Source organism: Lampris incognitus, chromosome 14 (assembly GCF_029633865.1).
Source record: "Lampris incognitus isolate fLamInc1 chromosome 14, fLamInc1.hap2, whole genome shotgun sequence".
Lineage (NCBI taxonomy): Eukaryota > Metazoa > Chordata > Actinopteri > Lampriformes > Lampridae > Lampris > Lampris incognitus.
The window spans coordinates 43,801,121-43,821,891 of record NC_079224.1 but is presented as its reverse complement, the minus strand read 5'-3'; the positions used below and the strand labels follow the sequence as shown (position 1 = coordinate 43,821,891).

The 20,771-nt window shown below is 43.6% G+C and overlaps 1 protein-coding gene across 2 annotated transcripts in view; it reads right to left on the bottom strand.

The window, feature by feature from the left end:
- The window catches only part of LOC130123478 (disco-interacting protein 2 homolog C), a 191,010-nt gene that overhangs the window by 71,209 nt on the left and 99,030 nt on the right, over positions 1-20,771 (bottom strand). For both annotated transcript variants that reach the window (XM_056292647.1, XM_056292649.1), the window contains exons 11-17: positions 17,825-17,934; positions 9,895-9,997; positions 9,386-9,450; positions 8,367-8,460; positions 5,997-6,116; positions 5,369-5,483; positions 666-805 (exon numbers count right to left, since the gene is read on the bottom strand). In XM_056292647.1, coding sequence (XP_056148622.1) covers positions 666-805; positions 5,369-5,483; positions 5,997-6,116; positions 8,367-8,460; positions 9,386-9,450; positions 9,895-9,997; positions 17,825-17,934 — 747 coding nt within the window. The remainder of the gene's footprint in view (positions 1-665; positions 806-5,368; positions 5,484-5,996; positions 6,117-8,366; positions 8,461-9,385; positions 9,451-9,894; positions 9,998-17,824; positions 17,935-20,771) is intronic.

The following is a 20,771-nucleotide window of genomic DNA, read 5'->3' as shown; positions in this document are numbered from 1 at the left end:
ACTTTGAAAATCCAAAGCGGCCATAATGACTGTCCTGGTCGTTCTATTGTTAAAGGTACGACCCTCAATCCACATGTAAACCAGAGGGTTTCCATGCTACAATTACACAACAGAGGACTGGAATCTGAAGGACTGATGACACACGGACCAACAACAACAACAAGTAAAGGAGAGTTTCTGGTGTTTTCAGACATGACAGTGGTTGTAAGGCTGCAGTGAGACAGACTCATGTTTTCATTATAAGCTGAGAACGACACAAAGGGCTCACTTTACTCTCGGTCCATAACTCCAACTCTCCACTTGTGGGTGTAAACATATCTCTATGTTATTTGTGCAAATAAAGCACAGATTGGACCTTTAAATATGCTCAAATTACACTGATGCATACACAAGTAATGCAGTGGTTGTAATGCAATGGCTTCTGGGTAATTTTACACGATCAAGCCTTCTGTTGGAAAATACAACCAGACTGGAAAAGATGGTTTTCATCAAAATAAACCTCCGGTGCACCCGACATGCTGTATACTCTCGCTCATGTGATCATCACGCAGCGCTCTATGACGCCTCTTTGCAGCTGCCATATTTATTCATCTGCTCATCGCCAACTCTTTATGAAGGTCACTCTGGATAAAACTGTCTCGCTCCCCCTGCCCATCTCTCCTCACCTCCAGGCATCACGGTGCCCACGTCCTGCAGGGTGAGGACGGACAGCTTCTCCTCCGAGTCCACCCTGATCACCCCGTGGCTCAGGCCCTGCATGGACAACACCCCGCGGCCAGGGGGCGTGCCACTCTCCTCTGTCAGCCTATAGAAGGAGGAGGAGGAGGAAGAGAGTTGGCAGCCAATCAGAAAGCGGAGAGGGATGGCGAGAAGGGAACCTAGAAATAGAGAGTATCTGTGATGTGTGTGTGTGTATGTATGTGTACACACATACATATATATACATATATGTGTGTGTGTGTGTGTGTGTGTGTGTGGAAGTTCATTATGTCATTTCAGGGTTCCCACTCTTTCAAGGAAATCATTTTCCAGGATTTTTCAAGGACAAATTCAATGGCTTATAAAGATGTTTGCTGTTGCTCACAGGTCACCTAAGAGTGATGCTGTACATGTAAAAACATGAACATGCTAACAACAGGCTAACAATACACAAAGTGTGTTGATGTCTCATAAATGCGAGTTAATCAAAGCCTCGTTTCGCCTGTTTAACACCTGTTCTGCCTTTCAAACACAGGTGGCACTGCAGCTGTGAGCTCAGGGAAACATTTGAAAATGTAATCTCAAATGGATAATGTTATAATTTTCCAAGATCTCACCACTATTTCCAGAATATTTTACAAGTTTTTGGATTTTCAAGGCGTTTTCCATGACTGGGAAACTAGTCCAAACATTTCCAGGCTTTCCAGGTGTGGGAACCCTGCATTTAATAGGGTCCTGTGTGTCTACATGCATGTGGGGATGTGTTACTGCATATGTATGTATATTTGCGTGTGTTATGTGTGTTTGTATGGCTGGAAGTTCATGCGTTGTGGTGTTTGGGAGTGCGTGTGTGTATGTGTGAGACTATTTGTATGTTTTTGTTTATGTATTTCGGTGTATGTTTGTCTATTTGTATACATTCAGAGTGTGTGTGTTTGGTGTCTGACTCGTTTCACTGGCCTGCTGTTAAACAACCTTTGTGATTCTTGTGAAGCCACTCTTCTGAAAATGAGGTGAATTTACTGCCATCACACCCACAGCGTCAAAATACCAATTATTAGCCTGTGTGTGGTGCGCACGCACACACACATGCACACACACGCACACACACACACAAAGGCATGACCTTTAGCACACACAGCAGGAGGTTTTGGTGTCATAATTAAAGCCAAGAAGCAGGAACGACAGCAGACAGTAAAAGCTGCTGCGGTCCCACTGGGCTGTAGCTGCTCACTGCTACCTAACATGGGGGAAAGGTCCTACGTTTAGTCTTTGAAAACCCCACAAAAATTACAGTGTAGGGGGTGTTTTAAGGATATGAAGGATAAAGTGTGTAGTTGTGTCATTTACTGTCAGCCTTCATAAAAACAGATGACCCCGGCATAACACTAAATATTTTATGAGCAAAAAGTTGCCCAGCAGCGTCCAACGTCAACACACACCAGTCACGGGTTTTAGTGTGGTTTAGTTTGCAGATGACATTGTGCTCTGTAGCGAGAGTAGGGTGCAGGTGGAGGAGAGCCTGGAGAGGTGGAGGTATGCTCCGGAGAGAAGAGGAATGAAAGTCAGTAGGAGCAAGACGGAATACCTATGTGTGAATGAGAGGGAGGACAGTGGAATGGTGAAGACGCAAGGAGTGGAGGTGACGAAGGTGTATGAGTTTAAATACTTGGGGTCAACTGTTCAAAGTAACAACGAGTGCAGAAGAGAGGTGAAGAAGAGAGTGCAGGCAGGGTGGAGTGGGTGGAGAAGAGTGTCAGGAGTGATTTGTGACAGAAGGGTACCAGCAAGAGTTAAAGGGAAGGTTTACAAGATGGTTGTGAGACCAGCTATGTTATATGGTTTGGAGACAGTGGCCCTGATGGAAAGACAGGAGGTGGAGGTGGAGCGGGAGGTGGCAGAGTTGAGGATAAGATTTTCATTGGGAGTGATGAAGGAGGACAGGATTAGGAACGATTATATTAGAGGGACAGCTCAGGTTGGACGGTTTGGAGACAAAGCAAGAGAGGCAAGATTGAGATGGTGTGGACATGTGTGGAGGAGAGATGCTGGGTATATTGGGAGAAGGATGCTGAATATGGAGCTGCCAGGGAAGAGGAGAAGAGGAAGGCCAAAGAGGAGGTTTATGGATGTGGTGAGGGAGGACATGCAGGTGGCTGGTGTGACAGAGGAAGAGGCAGAGGACAGGAAGAGATGGAGATGGATGATCTGCTGTGGCGACCCCTAACGGGAGCAGATGAAAGTAGTAGTAGTAGTAGTAGTATCAGTAGTAGCAGTAGTAGTAGTAGTGGTGTGGTTTAGTGTAGGAGCTGCATATAAGTTTATTTCTATTTACACAATTTATTAATTTTTCTATATTTGTGTTAGCAAGTGTGCGCCCTCTACAGGTGGTGTGGGCACTACCCTATAAAGTGGTGCGCATTGGACATGGCAGGGAGAAGGCGGGTTACAGCAGTCGTCATGGATCTCGGCCTAGCCTCATCCCTGACCCCTTGAGTGCGTCTGCTGGTAGATGGCATCTGCAACACTACAGCTAAAATCTAACGACACTGAAAGAATGGAATTGTATTTTCATATTCTGTTTATTTGCAGTAAATCCTGAGTAACAGTCAACACTAAACTCTCTTTGGAGTTATTTTTGGGAGGAAGGCGGTGAGTCCGGCACACTGCCAACCAACTTAAAAATTTTTCGCCACTTAATTTAGTTTGTGAGAGGTCAGTTCTGTCTAAACCAGACTGGCATCATCACAGCAGCTCTGCTAATACAGTTTTCAGTCACTCTGAACACACGCGTCGGTCTTCATGTTATCAGTGATACTATATGGTGTGTGTTGCTACCAATCACAGTCAGCATGAATGAAAGAGACTGTTGGGTTACCAAGCGCTCATTTCTTCTGTCGGTTGTCAGTAGCCCCATTTCCACTATGGGCTTAACCTAGTGCTTGAACTCGGCCTACTGGTTCCTGTTGTGTTTCCTTTGGCTTTGCTGGGGCTTCAGGCGGGCTTATCCGAGAACTTCAGCCCTGCTGTAAGCACTTTTAAAAAGGCGGGGCCACGGCAGTAAGCCCCGGGGCTTAGGGTGGAAGTACGTCATACGCATGAACTACGTTCCCTACGTCTTGGTTACGTCCTGCGAATTTCACCGTTTCTGAATGCTGCCATTTTAAACACTGCATCGCTAGCTACAAGCTAACGTTTGCTAGCTAGTTTGTTAATGCTTCTTATAAAACAAAAAATGGAAAATCACAAATCTAGACAATAACGGACGACAGAGGAGACCCGGGCACTACTCGCGATATAATGCGAATCTGATATCCAGAAGCAGCTGGATGGCATCGTAAGAAATGATGACGTATACAAAGTCCTTGTCAGGGAGCTGGAGAAAGTCAGTACTATCCGCAATGCTGGTGAATTCTCCTGCTTCCTCGGTGGATTTCATTTGTAAACCAACTGGATGATGCATATCGCCACCTACTGTGCTGGAGTGCGAAACGTGTGTGACGCAGTAGGGCTAGGTAAGTGGGAAAACAACATGAACTGAAGACCTCGTGCTTAGATTCCAGATCTAAGTTCCAGCGCTTAAGTTCCGTAATGGAAAGCCGGCTAGTGTTTCACAATCTGAATCTGGATTGTCCAGCGTCGCACTCAGACACAACATAAGTATGAATGAAAAGAGACCAACAGAAAAAGAGTTTTGTGTTCCCATTACATTGTGCAGTAAGATGAACCCATCAGTGACATACAGCAGAACTGGGCTGGAACAATGAAACCACACGGTCATATCCAGAAATAACATGTCACATGGGACGTGTTTTAGGTTCAAAGGTTTAAATCAATGAGCTGCAATGTAACGACATGACATTACATGACTCACATCCTGCAGTAACAATGTAACTATATGACTCACATCCTGCAATAACAACGCCAACTGCATGGAGCTTATCTGATACAACTAATTACGTACATCTTACTCTGAATCATCATTCAGGGTTTATTTATGTGATTGATTATTTGGAATGAAATCTGTTCTGTTTTTGAGTAAGAAAGTGATGTCATGTGAGTGTGTGTTTTGCCAGGCATGTGAAATTGTGTGTACAATTTCGTGTCTGTGTAGGTGGGACGCTGCACAAGAGAGTACATATGTGAGCATATTCGTCAGCATGTACACGTGTGTGTGTGTGTGTTGTTCCATCTGTGCATGTGTGTTAATCTGCTGATATTTTGAGAGCAGCGACATGGCTCAAGGTTGTGTCATGTGCTCACAGTCAGCTGTGTGTTGTGTATAATAACAATAATAATAATAACTATTACATTTAAATAACGCTTTTCTAGACGCCCAAAGTATGACTGTTCACATGCTGTTGAGAGAACACGTTAAAGTGTTTACATGCTTATGTGTGATGTGTGTATGCTTATGTGATGTGTGTATGCTTATGTGATGTGTGTATTATTATGTGTGATGTGTGTATGTTTGTGTTTCTGTATATAAAACACGTGTTCCTTTTCCCTGTGCATGCATAAGCATGCCCACATTTGTTTGCATGTGTTTGTTGGGTTTGTATATCTGTGACATGTGAGCATGCATAAGTGTGTGTGTGTGTGTGTGTGTGTGTGTGTGTGTGTGTGTGTGTGTGTGTGTGTGTGTGTGTGTGTGTGTGTGTGTGTATACCTCCTGATAGCCACAGTCAGAGCCTCTGGGGAACTGGCACAGGGACAGATAACCTCAGGCTTAAGCCCTTTACTCTGAAAGACGTTTAAGAACGCATCACAGGACGAGATAGACCCTGAGAGAGAGAGAGAGAGAGAGAGACAGACAGACAGAAGGACAGACAGGACAAACAGATTGAGGAATAGACAGACAGACATATATGAAGAGATGATGACGGAGAGAAAGAGAGAGAGAGCGAGAAAGAAAATAATTACATGTAACAACAGAGGTCTGCATGTTCTTCTGATCGTGCGTATCATATAACAGCAAACAAACCACGGGTTAACTCAGTGTTTCCCAACCCAGTCCTCAAGGACCCCCTATCCTGCAGATTTCCTTTGCAACCCTGAACAGGTACCTGTTTGTAGTCCTTAAACCAATCAACAATGAATTATGTCAGATTGTGCACACCTTGCATAATTAAGTGCTGTGAGATGATTGGTTGAGTAAGTATAAGCAGGGCTACTTATGCAGGGTTACAATGAAAATCTGCAGGATAGGGGGTCCTTGAGGACTGGGTTGGGAAACACTGGGTCAACCCATATCAGCAAACATGGGAATCGTCTGAGAGGGAGACATCAGTTCTTACAGGGATTCGAACCGTCGGCCACCACCAGCATGCGCAGGGAGCTGAGGTTGATGTCTCTCTGGTCGCGGTGGGCCACCAGAGCCCAATGCATGTCCCGTGACTTCACACACGCCACCTTGGCTGAACAGAACATGCCAACACAAACACAGGTTAAAGGGACCACACACTACATTCACACTACATTCACAGTACACACTTTTCACCAGTGGTGTCCAGTGACTTTTTTCCAAGATTTCTCCAGAACCTTCAAGCTCAATTACCTCAATAGCTCAATTACCTCAAATAGCTCAATTAGCTCAATTAGCTCCAAGCTGCCACTGTAAACACGTGTTTTAAAGCTACATTTGATGTTTAAGTCAGTCTAAATTTCAAATCTGCAAATGAGTTAGTTACTTTAGTCTCATCAACCCCCCCCCCCCTTTCCTCCCCAATTGTACTTGGCCAATTACCCTACTCTTCACATCCAGCTTCCCACCCGCAGACACGGCCAATTGTGTCTGTAGAGACACCCGACCAAGCCGGAGGTAACACGGGGATTCGAACCGCCGACCCCCGTGTTGGTAGGCAATGGAATAGACCACTACGCTACCCGGGTGCCCTCATCAACGTTTCTCCAAGTCTTGTCGAATAAGCCACTGATTGTTGAAACTCTACTTGTCTGGTATAGTGGTAACAAGCTAGCCAGATAGCTAGCTGATGTAAACTCTAGCCAGTAGAGGCACATGTGAGCACCCTGAAACAAACTGTTGCATGAACACACACTGAGTCGGTACTGCTCATGGTCAGAATTCCACAAGTTTTCCAAAATTATAATTTTCCAAGGTCTGGAAAAGTCATCATTAAATTTACAGACTTTTTCATGTTTTTCATAACTGTATGACCCCCCACACATTATTCCATCACTGCTGTGGATCAGAGTGACAATATATAAAGGAAACATGTTAATGAACCTGAAATTATTCCTACATTGAAAAAAAAAAAAAAAAACATTCCAACACAGAAAATAGATTTGACTTAAAAAAAAAAACACATTGATTATGACAACATGCTTGCTTGATAAGCTACTAAACAATAACTAACTCAATGACTTACAAGGTGAGTTTTGAAACCCTTGTTCAAAGCTAAGGAATTTTATTGTGGTCTAAATCACAATATATGAATTTAACCATGTTTCATAGTAAAGTGTATTTACATTTCATGGCCAAATGATTCAGGAGTCCAGTCCATTGACAGAATTTGAATCTTTTATAATCCACGTCACTCGTCAATGGTGGACAGTGTAGCAATTCCCACTACCATCAGCTGCAACTTGCAATAATGAGATTTTTTTTTTTTTAACCCTCCAACAGGTCGAGGGATTTAAAAGTACAACTTACACATTGCAACCTGTGGGCTTCATTATCTAAATAATTACAAACAGACATACTGGCGCTGTCGGGCCAAATTGTGTCCAGGCTGCCAAAATGTGTCCAGGTGACATCATTGAAATGCAACGGTGACAGCTCGCATTCCTGACATTCCTCGCTCGCTGTAGTTCATAGAGTCATAATATTGCAGGCAAAAGCAGGTTTAATAGTGTACTCTTTTTAGCTACATCGTACAATAAATGTGCAGGGCCACCTTTAATATTGCAGTTGTTTATATTAGGATATGTTTTTCAAAAAGCACAAAAAAGCATACTTTTAGGCGTAAGTTCATCTACTGGTTGATCACCTTATTAGCTAGCTAGCAAACTAGCTAGATAATGTTATGTAGCGTGGATTTTCAATACAGATATTCTATAAACCTATTTTCCATTAAAATGAAACGTCGAATATATACTATGTGTTTTTTGACATCAATGACAAGTTAGCTAGCCAGCTAGCAATCTCAATTTTGAGGCAAGCAACGAACGCAAACAATATAAGCACAGTATAAAAGGAAATCATATGAGGGTTATCTGATGTCGTAGTAGTGATACTGTCTCTGGTAAATCACGATTCTGAAGGAAGGCAGGTGTTTATCTAGCCACGATCTCTGTCGATGCTGAGGCAAGCAAATGTACGAACGCTACTTGGGAATGTCAGGAATGTGAGCTCTCACGATTGCATTGTGATGATGTCACCGGGACACATTTTGGCAGCCCGGATACAATTTGGCCTAACAGCTGCAAAGAAATAAGCCTGGCTGAATAGTATCAGTGTCTGCAGACAGTTCTCTGATGTTTGTTTTAACCTACTTGAGTAACAGATGGGTTAGGTTTAAATGAGGGTACAATAAAACTGACAGGGAAAAAAAAACTTGAAAGTGTTTTAAACTGGGTTAAAGATACTCTTCTGTGAATGAAAACTTCACTGAAAGGGTTGATGCAGGCCTGAGTGGTTTTGTTACCTTTATACTGACAGACTTTCTGGATCCAGGAGAGAGGGTTGACCTTCATGAGAGCGTAGGGAATACTGATGACATGCATCATGTTCATCACACTCTGAGAGAGAGAGAGAGAGAGAGAGAGAGAGAGAGAGAGAGAGAGAGAGAGAGAGAGAGAGAGAGAGAGAGAGAGAGAGAGAGAGAGAGAGAGAAGAGGGAGAGAGAGCGAGAGAAATGGATGAAAGGAGTGAGTCAGACAGACAAACAGGCATACAGACGTAAAGATAGAGGGAGAAAAAGTCAGACATCAATAGGATAAATAAGCAGGTACACAGCAAGACAAACAGACACGCACATAGACAGATAGATAAGACAGACAGATTGACATAAACAGAGACAGATAGAAAGACAGAGAGATAGACAGACTGACAGACAGACAGATATCTGAGACAGACAGACAGACAGACAGATGAGACGGATAGACAGATAGACAGATAGATAGATAGATAGATAGATAGATAGATAGATAGATAGATAGATAGATAGATAGATAGATAGATAGATAGATAGATAGATAGATAGATAGATATGTAATGACCCCGGATATGTAAACGTGCTAGCCCTTGGCTAATGGGTCAGAGCCTTTAGTTAACTGGTTAACGTAGTCACCCGTGGTGTGGGAGACCCGGGTTCATGTCCCGGCTGCGGTGGTTCCTGGCTAACCCCCTCCTTTGGGAAGCACGTCCCCGCGCTTCAGCATACCAGCTCCCTCACACCTCTGGGTGCACGCGCTCCCAATGGCCTCATGGTCTCACCATCCCACTCCTGACACCAATGTAGCGAATTCAGGGGGCAGCCGGGAATCCGCTGCAGCTGGGACGCAAACCTGGGTCTCCCACACCACGGGCGACTACGTTAACCAGTCGACTAGAGGGTGAGACCCATTAGCCAAGGGCTAGTGAGTCTACATATCCGTGGTCATGACGGACGGACGGACAGACAGACAGATAGATAGATAGACAGATAGTGTGAGTTATTCTTACCGTCAGAATGCCATGCCACAGTCCCACATCTTTCTTGAAGTCTAATACATTCACTATGGTCTCAGCTGGAGTGTGAGAGAGAGACAGAGAATGCCAGCACGGTCCACTTTATTAACAGCTTTTCAGAAACATAACTGTCAATCAAGGAAGACGGATCTTAAAAATGAGAGGCCCGGCAATGAAACCATTAGCAAACACAAAGTCCCCATGTTCCCAGTAAAATACACTCTCAAGGGTATTGCGGTTTTATACCACTTCTACCACTACATGAGTAACATCTAATACATTTCCCACAAAACAGAAAAAAAATAAATAAAAACTTGCGACTGGCTACCTGCAGAGCTGAAACAACAACAAGTAATAACACTCGGACAGTCATGCATTACAGGAATCACCACAACCACTGCACATGTTTTTAATAGAGCAAAGTTTATAGTAACGTCTCTGTATAAAGACTATAAAGTATTGGTGTTTGTAGTACTTTCTGTGTATATGAGCAGTATAAGTACCTTCTATGTAGGCGCAGGACTGGGTGAGGGCCTGGCAGTGAGTGAGCATGGCTATCCTCATCACCGTTACCCCCAAGACACTCCCATCCTTACACGTCTTATACTGGAGGGAGGGAGGGAGAGGGAGAGAGAGGGAGAGAGGGAGGAGAGAGAGAGAGAGAGAGAGAGAGAGAGAGAGAGAGAGAGAGAGAGAGAGAGAGAGAGAGAGAGAGAGAGAGAGAGAGAGAGAGAGAGAGAGAGAGAGAGAGAGAGAGAGAGAGAGAGAGAGCGAGAATGCAGAGACAGATTTAGAGATTGAGTATGAATCACTGTGACTGATAAATAATATTTTTACTATTATAATTATAATAATATATTTAACTGAACCGGGTGTTTGTCACGAAATCTACCACCATTTTTCTGTTCTGAATCAACATTATACACATATATGGGTTATTCTTCAATTTGGGGCTCTTCTGGCTTTTGAAATTCTGAAAAAAAAATCTTTAAAATGTTGTTTCCTTTTCAACAGCTCTATTATTCAGATTCAGACAACTTTATTTATCCCAGAAGGGCAATTCAGTTCTTACAGTCTAGCCAGACATACACAAACTCAGACAAGCGGCAATCATCACCATGTCAGAGACAACAGACAGATCAGTACGTGGGCAAGAGACGCACACCGCCACCCCCATGTGGCCCTGCATGCAGTCCCACAAGAGGATCAGGTGAAGGGCAAAAACCCACACAAGTCAAAAGAATATAATAATAAATAAATGAAGCATTCTAAGATGTGTTGCACGCCACATTCCCCCACTACAGTCAGTGAACGTACAGGCCCACAAGCCAAGCAAAAAACATTTATAAAAAACTAATTTGGCCGGACAATGTTCGGTCCTGACCCACACGTACCACACGTAAACTGCAGAAATGAGAAACTGCGACTCCCGATGGCAGAGGGATGAAACGCAGGAAACGGTGTGAAGTTGAGACCGTTATGTAAAATGAATCGAAATATTGCCACTCGTGCATCATATATGAAGAATTCACTTGCAAAAACGCATGAAAGGCCATTCTTACAATGAATACACAAACACCTGTTTGACAGACACTCCCTGGAGTGCGCATAAAAACATGATTCAGGACAATAAATAAAAAGGGGAATTATTTTTTTTGTCAAAGAACCCCTCAGATATGGTCTGTAATTATTAAACAATGTTTGCACGCTGTGAAACGGATTCTCATAAATAACGAGGTGAACAGTAGGACAAATAATGTTTACACTGATGCCGTTTTTGATGCCTCAGTCAGGCAGATACGAGTGCCGAGTTTCATCTATTGTTATCAAATATTATATGTAGATGTCACTCCGGGTGGCATGGCGGGCCAATCCATTGCCTACAAATAGGGGATCGCCGGTTCAAATCTCCCGTGTTATCGGCTTGGTCGGCGTCCCTATAGACACAATTCGCTGTGTCTGAGGGTTGGAAGCCAGATGGGGTATGTGTCCTGGACGCTGCACTAGCGCCTCCTGTGGTTGATTGGGGCACCTGTTCGGGGTGGAGGGGGAATTGGGGGGAATAGCATGATACTCCCACGCGCTACATCCCCCTGGTGAAACTCCTCACTGTCGGGTGAAAAGAAGTGGCTGGTGACTCCACATGTATCGGAGGAGGCATGTGGTAGTCTGCTGCCCTCCCAGGATCGGCAGACGGGGTAGGGCAGCGACCGAGATGACTTGGAAGAGTGGGGTAATTGGCCAAGTGCAATCGGGGGAAAAAACGGGGGGAAATTCAAAACGAAAAAAAAGTTAACTCCATTCATTTGGTTCAATTGCTGCTACGCTACATTAGTGATGGCGTCACAGTAAAAGGGGTGGGGGTTGCACTTGATAACTGTAGACGTTAGGTGGCAGAAGAGTGGTTGAATACTGGTGACAGCGGCTCAGGGAGGGGCAGAAAGACACTGCAGACCACTGATTGTTCAGAGAAATTAAACAGCTTGGTTTATAACCAGGAAATACCAAAGCAAGACTCATGAAAATGTTATTGTAGCTGATAATCTATCCACGTGAAAAAAAAAAGATTTTTTTTCAGTGAATCTCTTAGTTACACTAATATTGTTCATGTGAACCTGCCATTTTGACTAAGCCTTGTTGTTTTTTTTTAAATAAAACACTCATGTAGGGTGCTGGTAGAGAAAGGAGGACCTAGGTCCATATCACACTTATAAAAATACATAGGCAATATGAGGACAACTTCCCTATTGGCCGCGAAACAGCGCAGCAGTTTACACGCTAACAAACGTAACAAATTGCTGCGCGTGAATACTACTGAAACGCCTCACTGCAAAAAAGTCCAATTCACAAACACCAGTGCTAATGGCCCCATGCAGTTAGTATAAAAATTATTAGTGTCTTCAGAGTTGGTGGACTATGAATGTTTGCGGATGACATTGTGATCTATAGTGAGAGTAGGGTGCAGGTGGAGGAGAGCCTGGAGAGGTGGAGGTATGCACTGGAAAGAAGAGGAATGAAAGTCAGTAGGAGCAAGACGGAATACCTATGCATGAATGTGAGGGAGGACAACGGAATGGTGAGGAAACAAAGAGTAGAGGTGACGAAGGCATATGAGTTTAAATACTTGGGGTCAACTGTCCAAAGTAACGGAGAGTGCAGAAGAGAGGTGAAGAAGACAGTGCAGGCAGGGTGGAGTGGGTGGAGAAGAGTGTCAGGAGTGATTTGTGACAGAAGGGTACCAGCAAGAGTTAAAGGGAAGGTTTACAAGATGGTTGTGAGACCAGCTATGTTATATGGTTTGGAGACAGTGGCACTGATGAAAAGACAGGAGGTGGAGCTGGAGGTGGCAGAGTTGAAGATTTTCATTGGGAGTGACGAAGAAGGACAGGATTAGGAACGATTATATTAGAGGGACAGCTCAGGTTGGACGGTTTGGAGACAAAGCAAGACGGGCAAGATTGAGATGGTTTGGACTTGTGTGGAGGAGAGATTTGGGGTATATTGGAAGAAAGATGCTGAAGATGGAGCTGCCAGGGAAGAGGAGAAGAGGAAGGCCAAAGAGGAGGTTTATGGATGTGGTGAGAGAAGACATGCAGGTGGCTGGTGTGACAGAGGAAAATTCAGAAGACAGGAAGAGATGGAGACGGATGATCCACTGTGGCGACCCCTAACGGGAGCAGCCGAAAGTAATAGTAGTAGTAGTAGTAGTAGAGTTGGTGGTAACTGAAGCGCATTTATAAGGGGTGTCACACTCAGACTTTCCAGGGATCACAGCAGCAGTTATTGCAGCCAGTTAATTATTTCATATAAAAAATACACTGGCACTATTTAACTTAAAATAATCTGGGTTTGAAAACTGCTGTCCAGTACAGCTGCTGCTTACTGAATCGATGTCAAAACAACCACTTTTTAAATGCATTTATACAAAAACAGCTGCTTTCTAAATGTGGTCATGGTCCAGCCACATACTATGGGTTTGAACCTAGTCTTGTAGAAAGATCATCCATATACAGATTCAAGAGAACAGGTGACAATATTCCACCTTATAATGTGACACAAATTCTGATGTGCTTTTTCTTTTTCACCCAAGGTCTTGATATCCATCCATCCATCATCCAAACCGCTTATCCTGCTCTCAGGGTCACGGGGATGCTGGCGCCTATCACAGCAGTCATCATCTCACCCACACTTTTCTTTTCTTTTTTTTATAAATTTATTTCTGATTTTTCCCTTTTTCTCCCAATTTAGTGGCCAGTCAATCCCTATTTTAGTTCAAACACCCACCCTTGTACTGCATGCGTTCGCCAACAGCATCTCTCCGGCCGGCAGTCTCGAAGCAGATGCCTTGCCACTGTCGTGAAAAGGCGACTCCAGGCCGAACCACTGCTTTTTCCGACACAAGCCGACTCCGCCCCTCTCCCAAAGACAGCATTGTCAATTATTGCTGCTTCATCGAGTCCGGCCATAGTCGGATCTGACGAGACCGAGGCACGAACCCCGGTCCCCAGTGGGCAACTGTGTCGACACAAAGCCGATGCTTAGACTGCTACACCACCACGGACCCACACTTTTCTTTTATTTAAATTACAAAAAAATAAATAAATAAATCTGGCAAACGAAATATAAGTCATCTGGGCACCAGGACTTTCTCTTTGTCTCTTTCTCTCTGACGCCTTCTTGACTTTACTTTCAATGCTGCAATAATACTATAATAATAAAAAAAAATCAGGCTTTGGATGTTGTCCATCCCTCTGATCATTGCCTCGCTGATTGCTGGTGATTGATAGACAACAGGACAGGAAGAACAGCACTGATTACATGTAGCACTTTCTCTTTGTCTCTTTCTCTCTGACGCCTTCTTGACTTTACTTTCAATGCTGCAATAATACTATAATAATAAAAAAAAATCAGGCTTTGGATGTTGTCCATCCCTCTGATCATTGCCTCGCTGATTGCTAGTGATTGATAGACAACAGGACAGGAAGAACAGCACTGATTACATGTAGCACATGTTTGTTTCGATCACCCACCCACTGATCTAATTTAAAATGACAACCATCTCCATCCAGGCCCGCCGAGTGTCTCGCTCGTGCCCAGGACTACATGATCTCCAACTGTTCCTCTTCTTCTCTGTGACTGTAGTTGATGGGCTATGGGGGTGAGGGTGGGGGTATACTGGCTTACCTCTACAGACACACATGCATTTACTATTGCTTCCCAAGCTCCCCACTCACCGACCATGAATTAAGTTTGTCTCAGCAGCCCAAATATAACAGACCATTTAACATTTAGCCTATAAATATATGTAGCCTATACCCCCCCCCCCCGCACACTTAGTATAGAGGCAAGCTCCACCAAAACTGGCTTGAAATTTTATGATTTTTTTTTTTATTCAGATTTTAAGGGATCCATGGTTTGCAGAAACCTAAAATGCCAACATTTTATTGTGGTGACTGGGTTCATGAGGAAAATACTTCCAGGTGGCAAAACATCTTATAACGCCGCAGTTGGTTTAATATTGGCGTCAATGGATGGCTGAAGCAGTTGCGGTGAGCGTCACAGACTGCTGCGGATGGGTTTACATTGAAGTTAGATGAAAGTCCGGTGCTTCGGGGCGCGAGAGAGAGACAGAGAGAGAGAGAGAGTGTTACCGCATGGCCTTTACCACCACGGTAATTGAACCAAATAATAATTTTATTATATAGCACTTTTCTAAAACAATGTTAAAAAGTGCTTTACAAAGACATAAAACCAGACAAGCCAAAAATAAAAGTAAGACCAAATAAATAAGAGTAAAAACAAAAACAGTAAAAGCTTTAAGACGAGATTTAAAAGAAGTTAGAGATTTGGTTTGTCTTAGTTCGACAGGAAGAGAGTTCCATAGTGTGGGGGCTCTAACAGCAAACGCCCTATCAGCCTTAGTAACAAACTGAGACCTAGGAATAACCAGTAGGGCTCCATCTGTAGATAATAATGGTCGAGAGGGTGTATACCAGGTCAATAAATCAGAAATGTATGTAGGAGAAAGACCATTTAAACCTTTAAAAGTGAGCAATAAACTCTTAGTATCAATTTGAAATATAACGGAGCTAGTGCAGGGAGGCAAGCACAGGAGTGATATGGTCATGCCTCTGTCCTGGTAATAAGCCAAGAAGTGGCGTTTTGGAGCCCTTGCTGATACCAGAATAAGGTGCATCACAATAGTCAAGCCAAGAATAGATAAAAGCATGTACAACTTTTTGCAGATTGGCAATTGATTAAAAATGACCTAATTTTAGAGATAAGCTTGAGCTGGAGAAAGCATGACTGAACAACACGTTTGATTTGATTATCAAAATCAAGGTTAGCATCGAATATTACCCTAAGACTTCTATCAGCCTGCTTAAGACCAGCTGACAGACCACCAAGATTAGTAACAAAAGGGCTGATGGATTTTTGGGACCAAACAGAATGACCTCAGACTTATCATCATTAAATTTGAGAACATTTTTGGACATTACATTACAGACATTTAGCCGATGCTTTCATCCAAAGCGATTTACAATAAGTGCATTTAACGTAGGAAGTCAGGAGAACTACTGGACATCCATGATTTAATGTCAGACTGGCAAGTTGGGTGATTTGCTAGGGCGCTAGGATCTGTGGGTTTCAGTTGGATGTATAACTGAGGGTCGTCAGCATAAAAATGGTAAAACGCATCCTGATTTTGAATGACCTGGCCAAGCGGTAGCATAGAAGACAGAAGTGGGCCAAGAACTGAGCCTTGAGGGACACCACAACTCAACTCAGCCATCAAGGAAGTAGAGTTACCCAGAACAACAAAAAGTTCCGTTGGTGAGGTAAGAGTGTAATAAACTAAGAGTCAAGCCCTTGATGTCAACCAGAGTCTTGAAGCAATGTAAGAGGATGTTGTGATTGACTGTGTCAAAAGCAGCACTTAAATCTAAAAGAATTAAAATCGAGCAGTCACCTCTGTCTGTAGTCAGCAGTAGGTCATTAGTGACCTTAACTAAAGCTGCCCCAGTATTATGAAGTGCTGTAAAACCACACTGGAAACTATTAACAACACTGTTTTTGTTCATAAAAGAAATCAACTGAGATGAAATTACTCTCTCTAGAACATTAGATAGAAAAGAAAGACACTGGCGACTGGTCTGTAGTTACTTAAGGACAGGGGATTAAAGAAACCTAAATTAGGTTTCTTCAACAATGAGTGAACAATGGCATGCTTAAAACTGTCTGGAAAAGAACCAGAAGCCAGAGAATTATTAAGAATTTGCACAGTAACGGGGCTAATAGCTGAAAATATCTCCTTGAGCAGCTTAGTGGGAATGATGACTAAGATGCAGGAGGAGGAGTTCAAATTGGAGACTGCACTCTCTAATGCAGAAAGTCTTCTCCTGGATTGCCACCTTGTTGTGGCAGAGAAGCTTGCGTGTACCAATGATCCCAAGAGCTATGCTGTCCAGAGCTTGGCTCCTGGTAGGGTCACCCAAGCTGGATAGGTCAAGGGGGAAGTTACAGACGAAGCGTGATCCAACAAAGACCTCAACAGCGGAACTGCGCAAGACAATACCAGTGAAGGCGGATGAAGGCTGCAACAGAGGGTGGTCCCAAATCGTCTTAGTTCTCCATGCCATTGGACTCTGGCCACCCCCTGCCAAGGACCGTGTGGTGGCTGCAGGTGCATCAGCCTCCCCACTTAAAAAGCTGTCACTCGCAGGCGTCCTCCCGCAAGGACCTAGAACAGGGGTGGGCAATCTTATCCAGAAAGGGCTTGTGTGGGTGAAGGTTTTTGTTCCAGCCAAGCAGTTACACACCTGATCCCACAAATCAACCAGTAGAGTCTTTGCTGAGGAACTTGATTAGGAGACACAGGTGTGTAACTGCTTGGTTGGAACAAAGACCTGCACCCACACCAGCCTTTTCTGGATAAGATTGCCCACCCCTGATCTATAAGTATTTCTCACACACAAGACACACACACGTATGCACAACCAGACAAAACAACCATGATATTTTATCTGTCTAGACAGTCAATGATTTGGCTTCAATTATAAACGAAAAAAGAAATCTGATTTTCCAATCACTTCTCTTCGTTCATTATCCCTCGCTGTTTTCCTTCGATCCCCGCTGCGATAAGGAACAGATTTGTTTGCTGCCGACGCAATTACTGCATGGCAGCTTAAAGAGATGTTATGCGAATTTAAAACAATGAAATGAGATTATGGTGTAGACTGGTATCGACTTCTATTCAGCGGGTGTGTGTATGTGTGTGTGTGTGCTCATGCAAGCAAGACTGCACAATGGAATGTGTGTGCGTGTTGTATTTGTGTGTTATGCATTTGTGTGTCATGCTGTATAACGTATTCATGCATGGGTGAATGTCTTCATGTGCTTCTGCTTGAGTGTGTGGGTGGGTGTGTGTGTTACCTCGATGTAGGCGGTGTCTTGGTTTGCATCCTTGATATGTGGGAACCAGTCGCGGGGGGGCTTAGAGAGATGCTTTGACTCTGTGACAAACCACAGCACCTTGGGCCATCCTGCACAAACAGGGAGACAAATCAAACAGCCGCTGAGGTCAGGAGAATGTCTTCTGAAAACCTTTACTCCACCAAGACAACATTCACAGTCATGACCCAAGAGAGCACAGAGCAGTTTCTGAGTAATTTTTGATTATTTCTGTTCCTTCTCAATGAAACAAGAAATGGCATGCAAAAGATTTGCTAAAACAACATATTATAAATATACTTATATACATACATGCATATTTAAGCAATACTCAGCAGGTTTTGCCTGAATAATAATTTTAGTTTTCTTTTTTCAAACGATTGTTAAAAGCACATATTGAGACTCTTTTGCCCAAAAGGTGGTTTTAACACCTGAAGGCATACATATCAATATACACAAGGTACTACTTTTGTCAGTTGTTCCTCCAGTTTTGAAGTTTTTTGCAAAGGAAAATGGCGAGATCTAAACAGTCCTCTATCAAAACACCTCCATCTGTATTTGGGTTAAGAAACGAAGGTCATTCCTGCCGACAAATAGATGAGACCTAAAGATGTCTTTAAATGGGATTCACTGATTCCTCTTATAAGACTTTACTGGATCCAACATGGAAAGAAAGAGAATTGGAAGGCCAGAATGCACTATTCCTATCAAATGCATTAAACTGTCCAGCCGTCCTGATCACCGTTTAACTTGTCCCCAACCGACAGCGGTGCTCAAAGCAACACACCAGTTTCGTAGTTAGTTGCCACCAATAATGACCTTCACCTCTCTCTCATATATATATATACATACACTACCGTTCAAAAGTTTGGGATCACCCAAACAATTTTGTGTTTTCCATGAAAAGTCACACTTATTCACCACCATATGTTGTGAAATGAATAGAAAATAGAGTCAAGACATTGACAAGGTTAGAAATAATGATTTGTATTTGAAATAAGATTTTTTTTACGTCAAAGAATCCTCCATTTGCAGCAATTACAGCATTGCAGACCTTTGGCATTCTAGCTGTTAATTTGTTGAGGTAATCTGGAGAAATTGCACCCCACGCTTCCAGAAGCAGCTCCCACAAGTTGGATTGGTTGGATGGGCACTTCTTGCGTACCATACGGTCAAGCTGCTCCCACAACAGCTCAATGGGGTTCAGATCTGGTGACTGCGCTGGCCACTCCATTACCGATAGAATACCAGCTGCCTGCTTCTGCTCTAAATAGTTCTTGCACAATTTGGAGGTGTGTTTAGGGTCATTGTCCTGTTGTAGGATGAAATTGGCTCCAATCAAGCGCTGTCCACTGGGTATGGCATGGCGTTGCAAAATGGAGTGATAGCCTTCCTTATTCAGAATCCCTTTTACCCTGTACAAATCTCCCACCTTACCAGCACCAAAGCAACCCCAGACCATCACATTACCTCCACCATGCTTAACAGATGGCGTCAGGCATTCTTCCAGCATCTTTTCATTTGTTCTGCGTCTCACAAACGTTCTTCTTTGTGATCCAAACACCTCAAACTTGGATTCATCCGTCCACAACACTTTTTTCCAGTCTTCCTCTGTCCAATGTCTGTGTTCTTTTGCCCATCTTAATCTTTTTCTTTTATTGGTCAGTCTCAGATATGGCTTTTTCTTTGCCACTCTGCCCTGAAGCCCAGAATCCCGCAGCCGCCTCTTCACTGTAGATGTTGACACTGGTGTTTTGCGGGTACTATTTAATGAAGATGCCAGTTGGGGACCTGTGAGGCGTCTGTTTCTCAAACTAGAGACTCTAATGTACTTATCTTCTTGCTCAGTTGTGCAACGCGGCCTCCCACTTCTTTTTCTACTCTGGTTAGAGCCTGTTTGTGCTGTCCTCTGAAGGGAGTAGTACACACCGGTGTAGGAAATCTTCAATTTCTTAGCAATTTCTCGCATGGAATAGCCTTCATTTCTAAGAACAAGAATAGACTGTCGAGTTTCAGATGAAAGTTCTCTTTTTCTGGCCATTTTGAGCGTTTAATTGACCCCACAAATGTGATGCTCCAGAAACTCAATCTGCTCAAAGGAAGGTCAGTTTTGTAGCTTCTGTAACGAGCTAAACTGTTTTCAGATGTGTGAACATGATTGCACAAGGGTTTTCTAATCATCAATTAGCCTTCTGAGCCAATGAGCAAACACATTGTACCATTAGAACACTGGAGTGATAGTTGCTTGAAATGGGCCTCTATACACCTATGTAGATATTGCACCAAAAACCAGACATTTGCAGCTAGAATAGTCATTTACCACATTAGCAATGTATAGAGTGTATTTCTTTAAAGTTAAGACTAGTTTAAAGTTATCTTCATTGAAAAGTACAGTGCTTTTCCTTCAAAAATATGGACATTTCAATGTGATCCCAAACTTTTGAACGGTAGTGTACATATAAAAATTCTTTTTTTAATCTCCCCAATTATATCCGGCCAATTACCCCACTCTTCTGAGCCGTACTGGTCACTGCTCCACCCTCTCTGCCAATCCGCGAAGGGCTGCAGACTACCACGTCTCCTCCGATACATGTGGAGTCACCAGTTGCTTCTTTTCACCTGACAGTGAGGAGTTTCACCAGGGGGACGTAGCACGTGGGAGGATCACGCTATTCCCCCCCCAGTCCCCCCTTCCCCCCGAACAGGCACCCCAACTGACCAGAGGAGGCGCTAGTGCAGCAACCAGGACACATACCCACATTAGGCTTCACACTCACAGACACAGCCAATTGTTTCTGTAGGGATGCCCGACTAAGCCGGAGGTAACACAGGGATTCGAACCGGCGATCCCTGTGCTGGTAGGCAATGGGATGGACTGCTCCACTACCCGGACGCCCTATATATTTCATTCTAATGTCCCTGGATATAT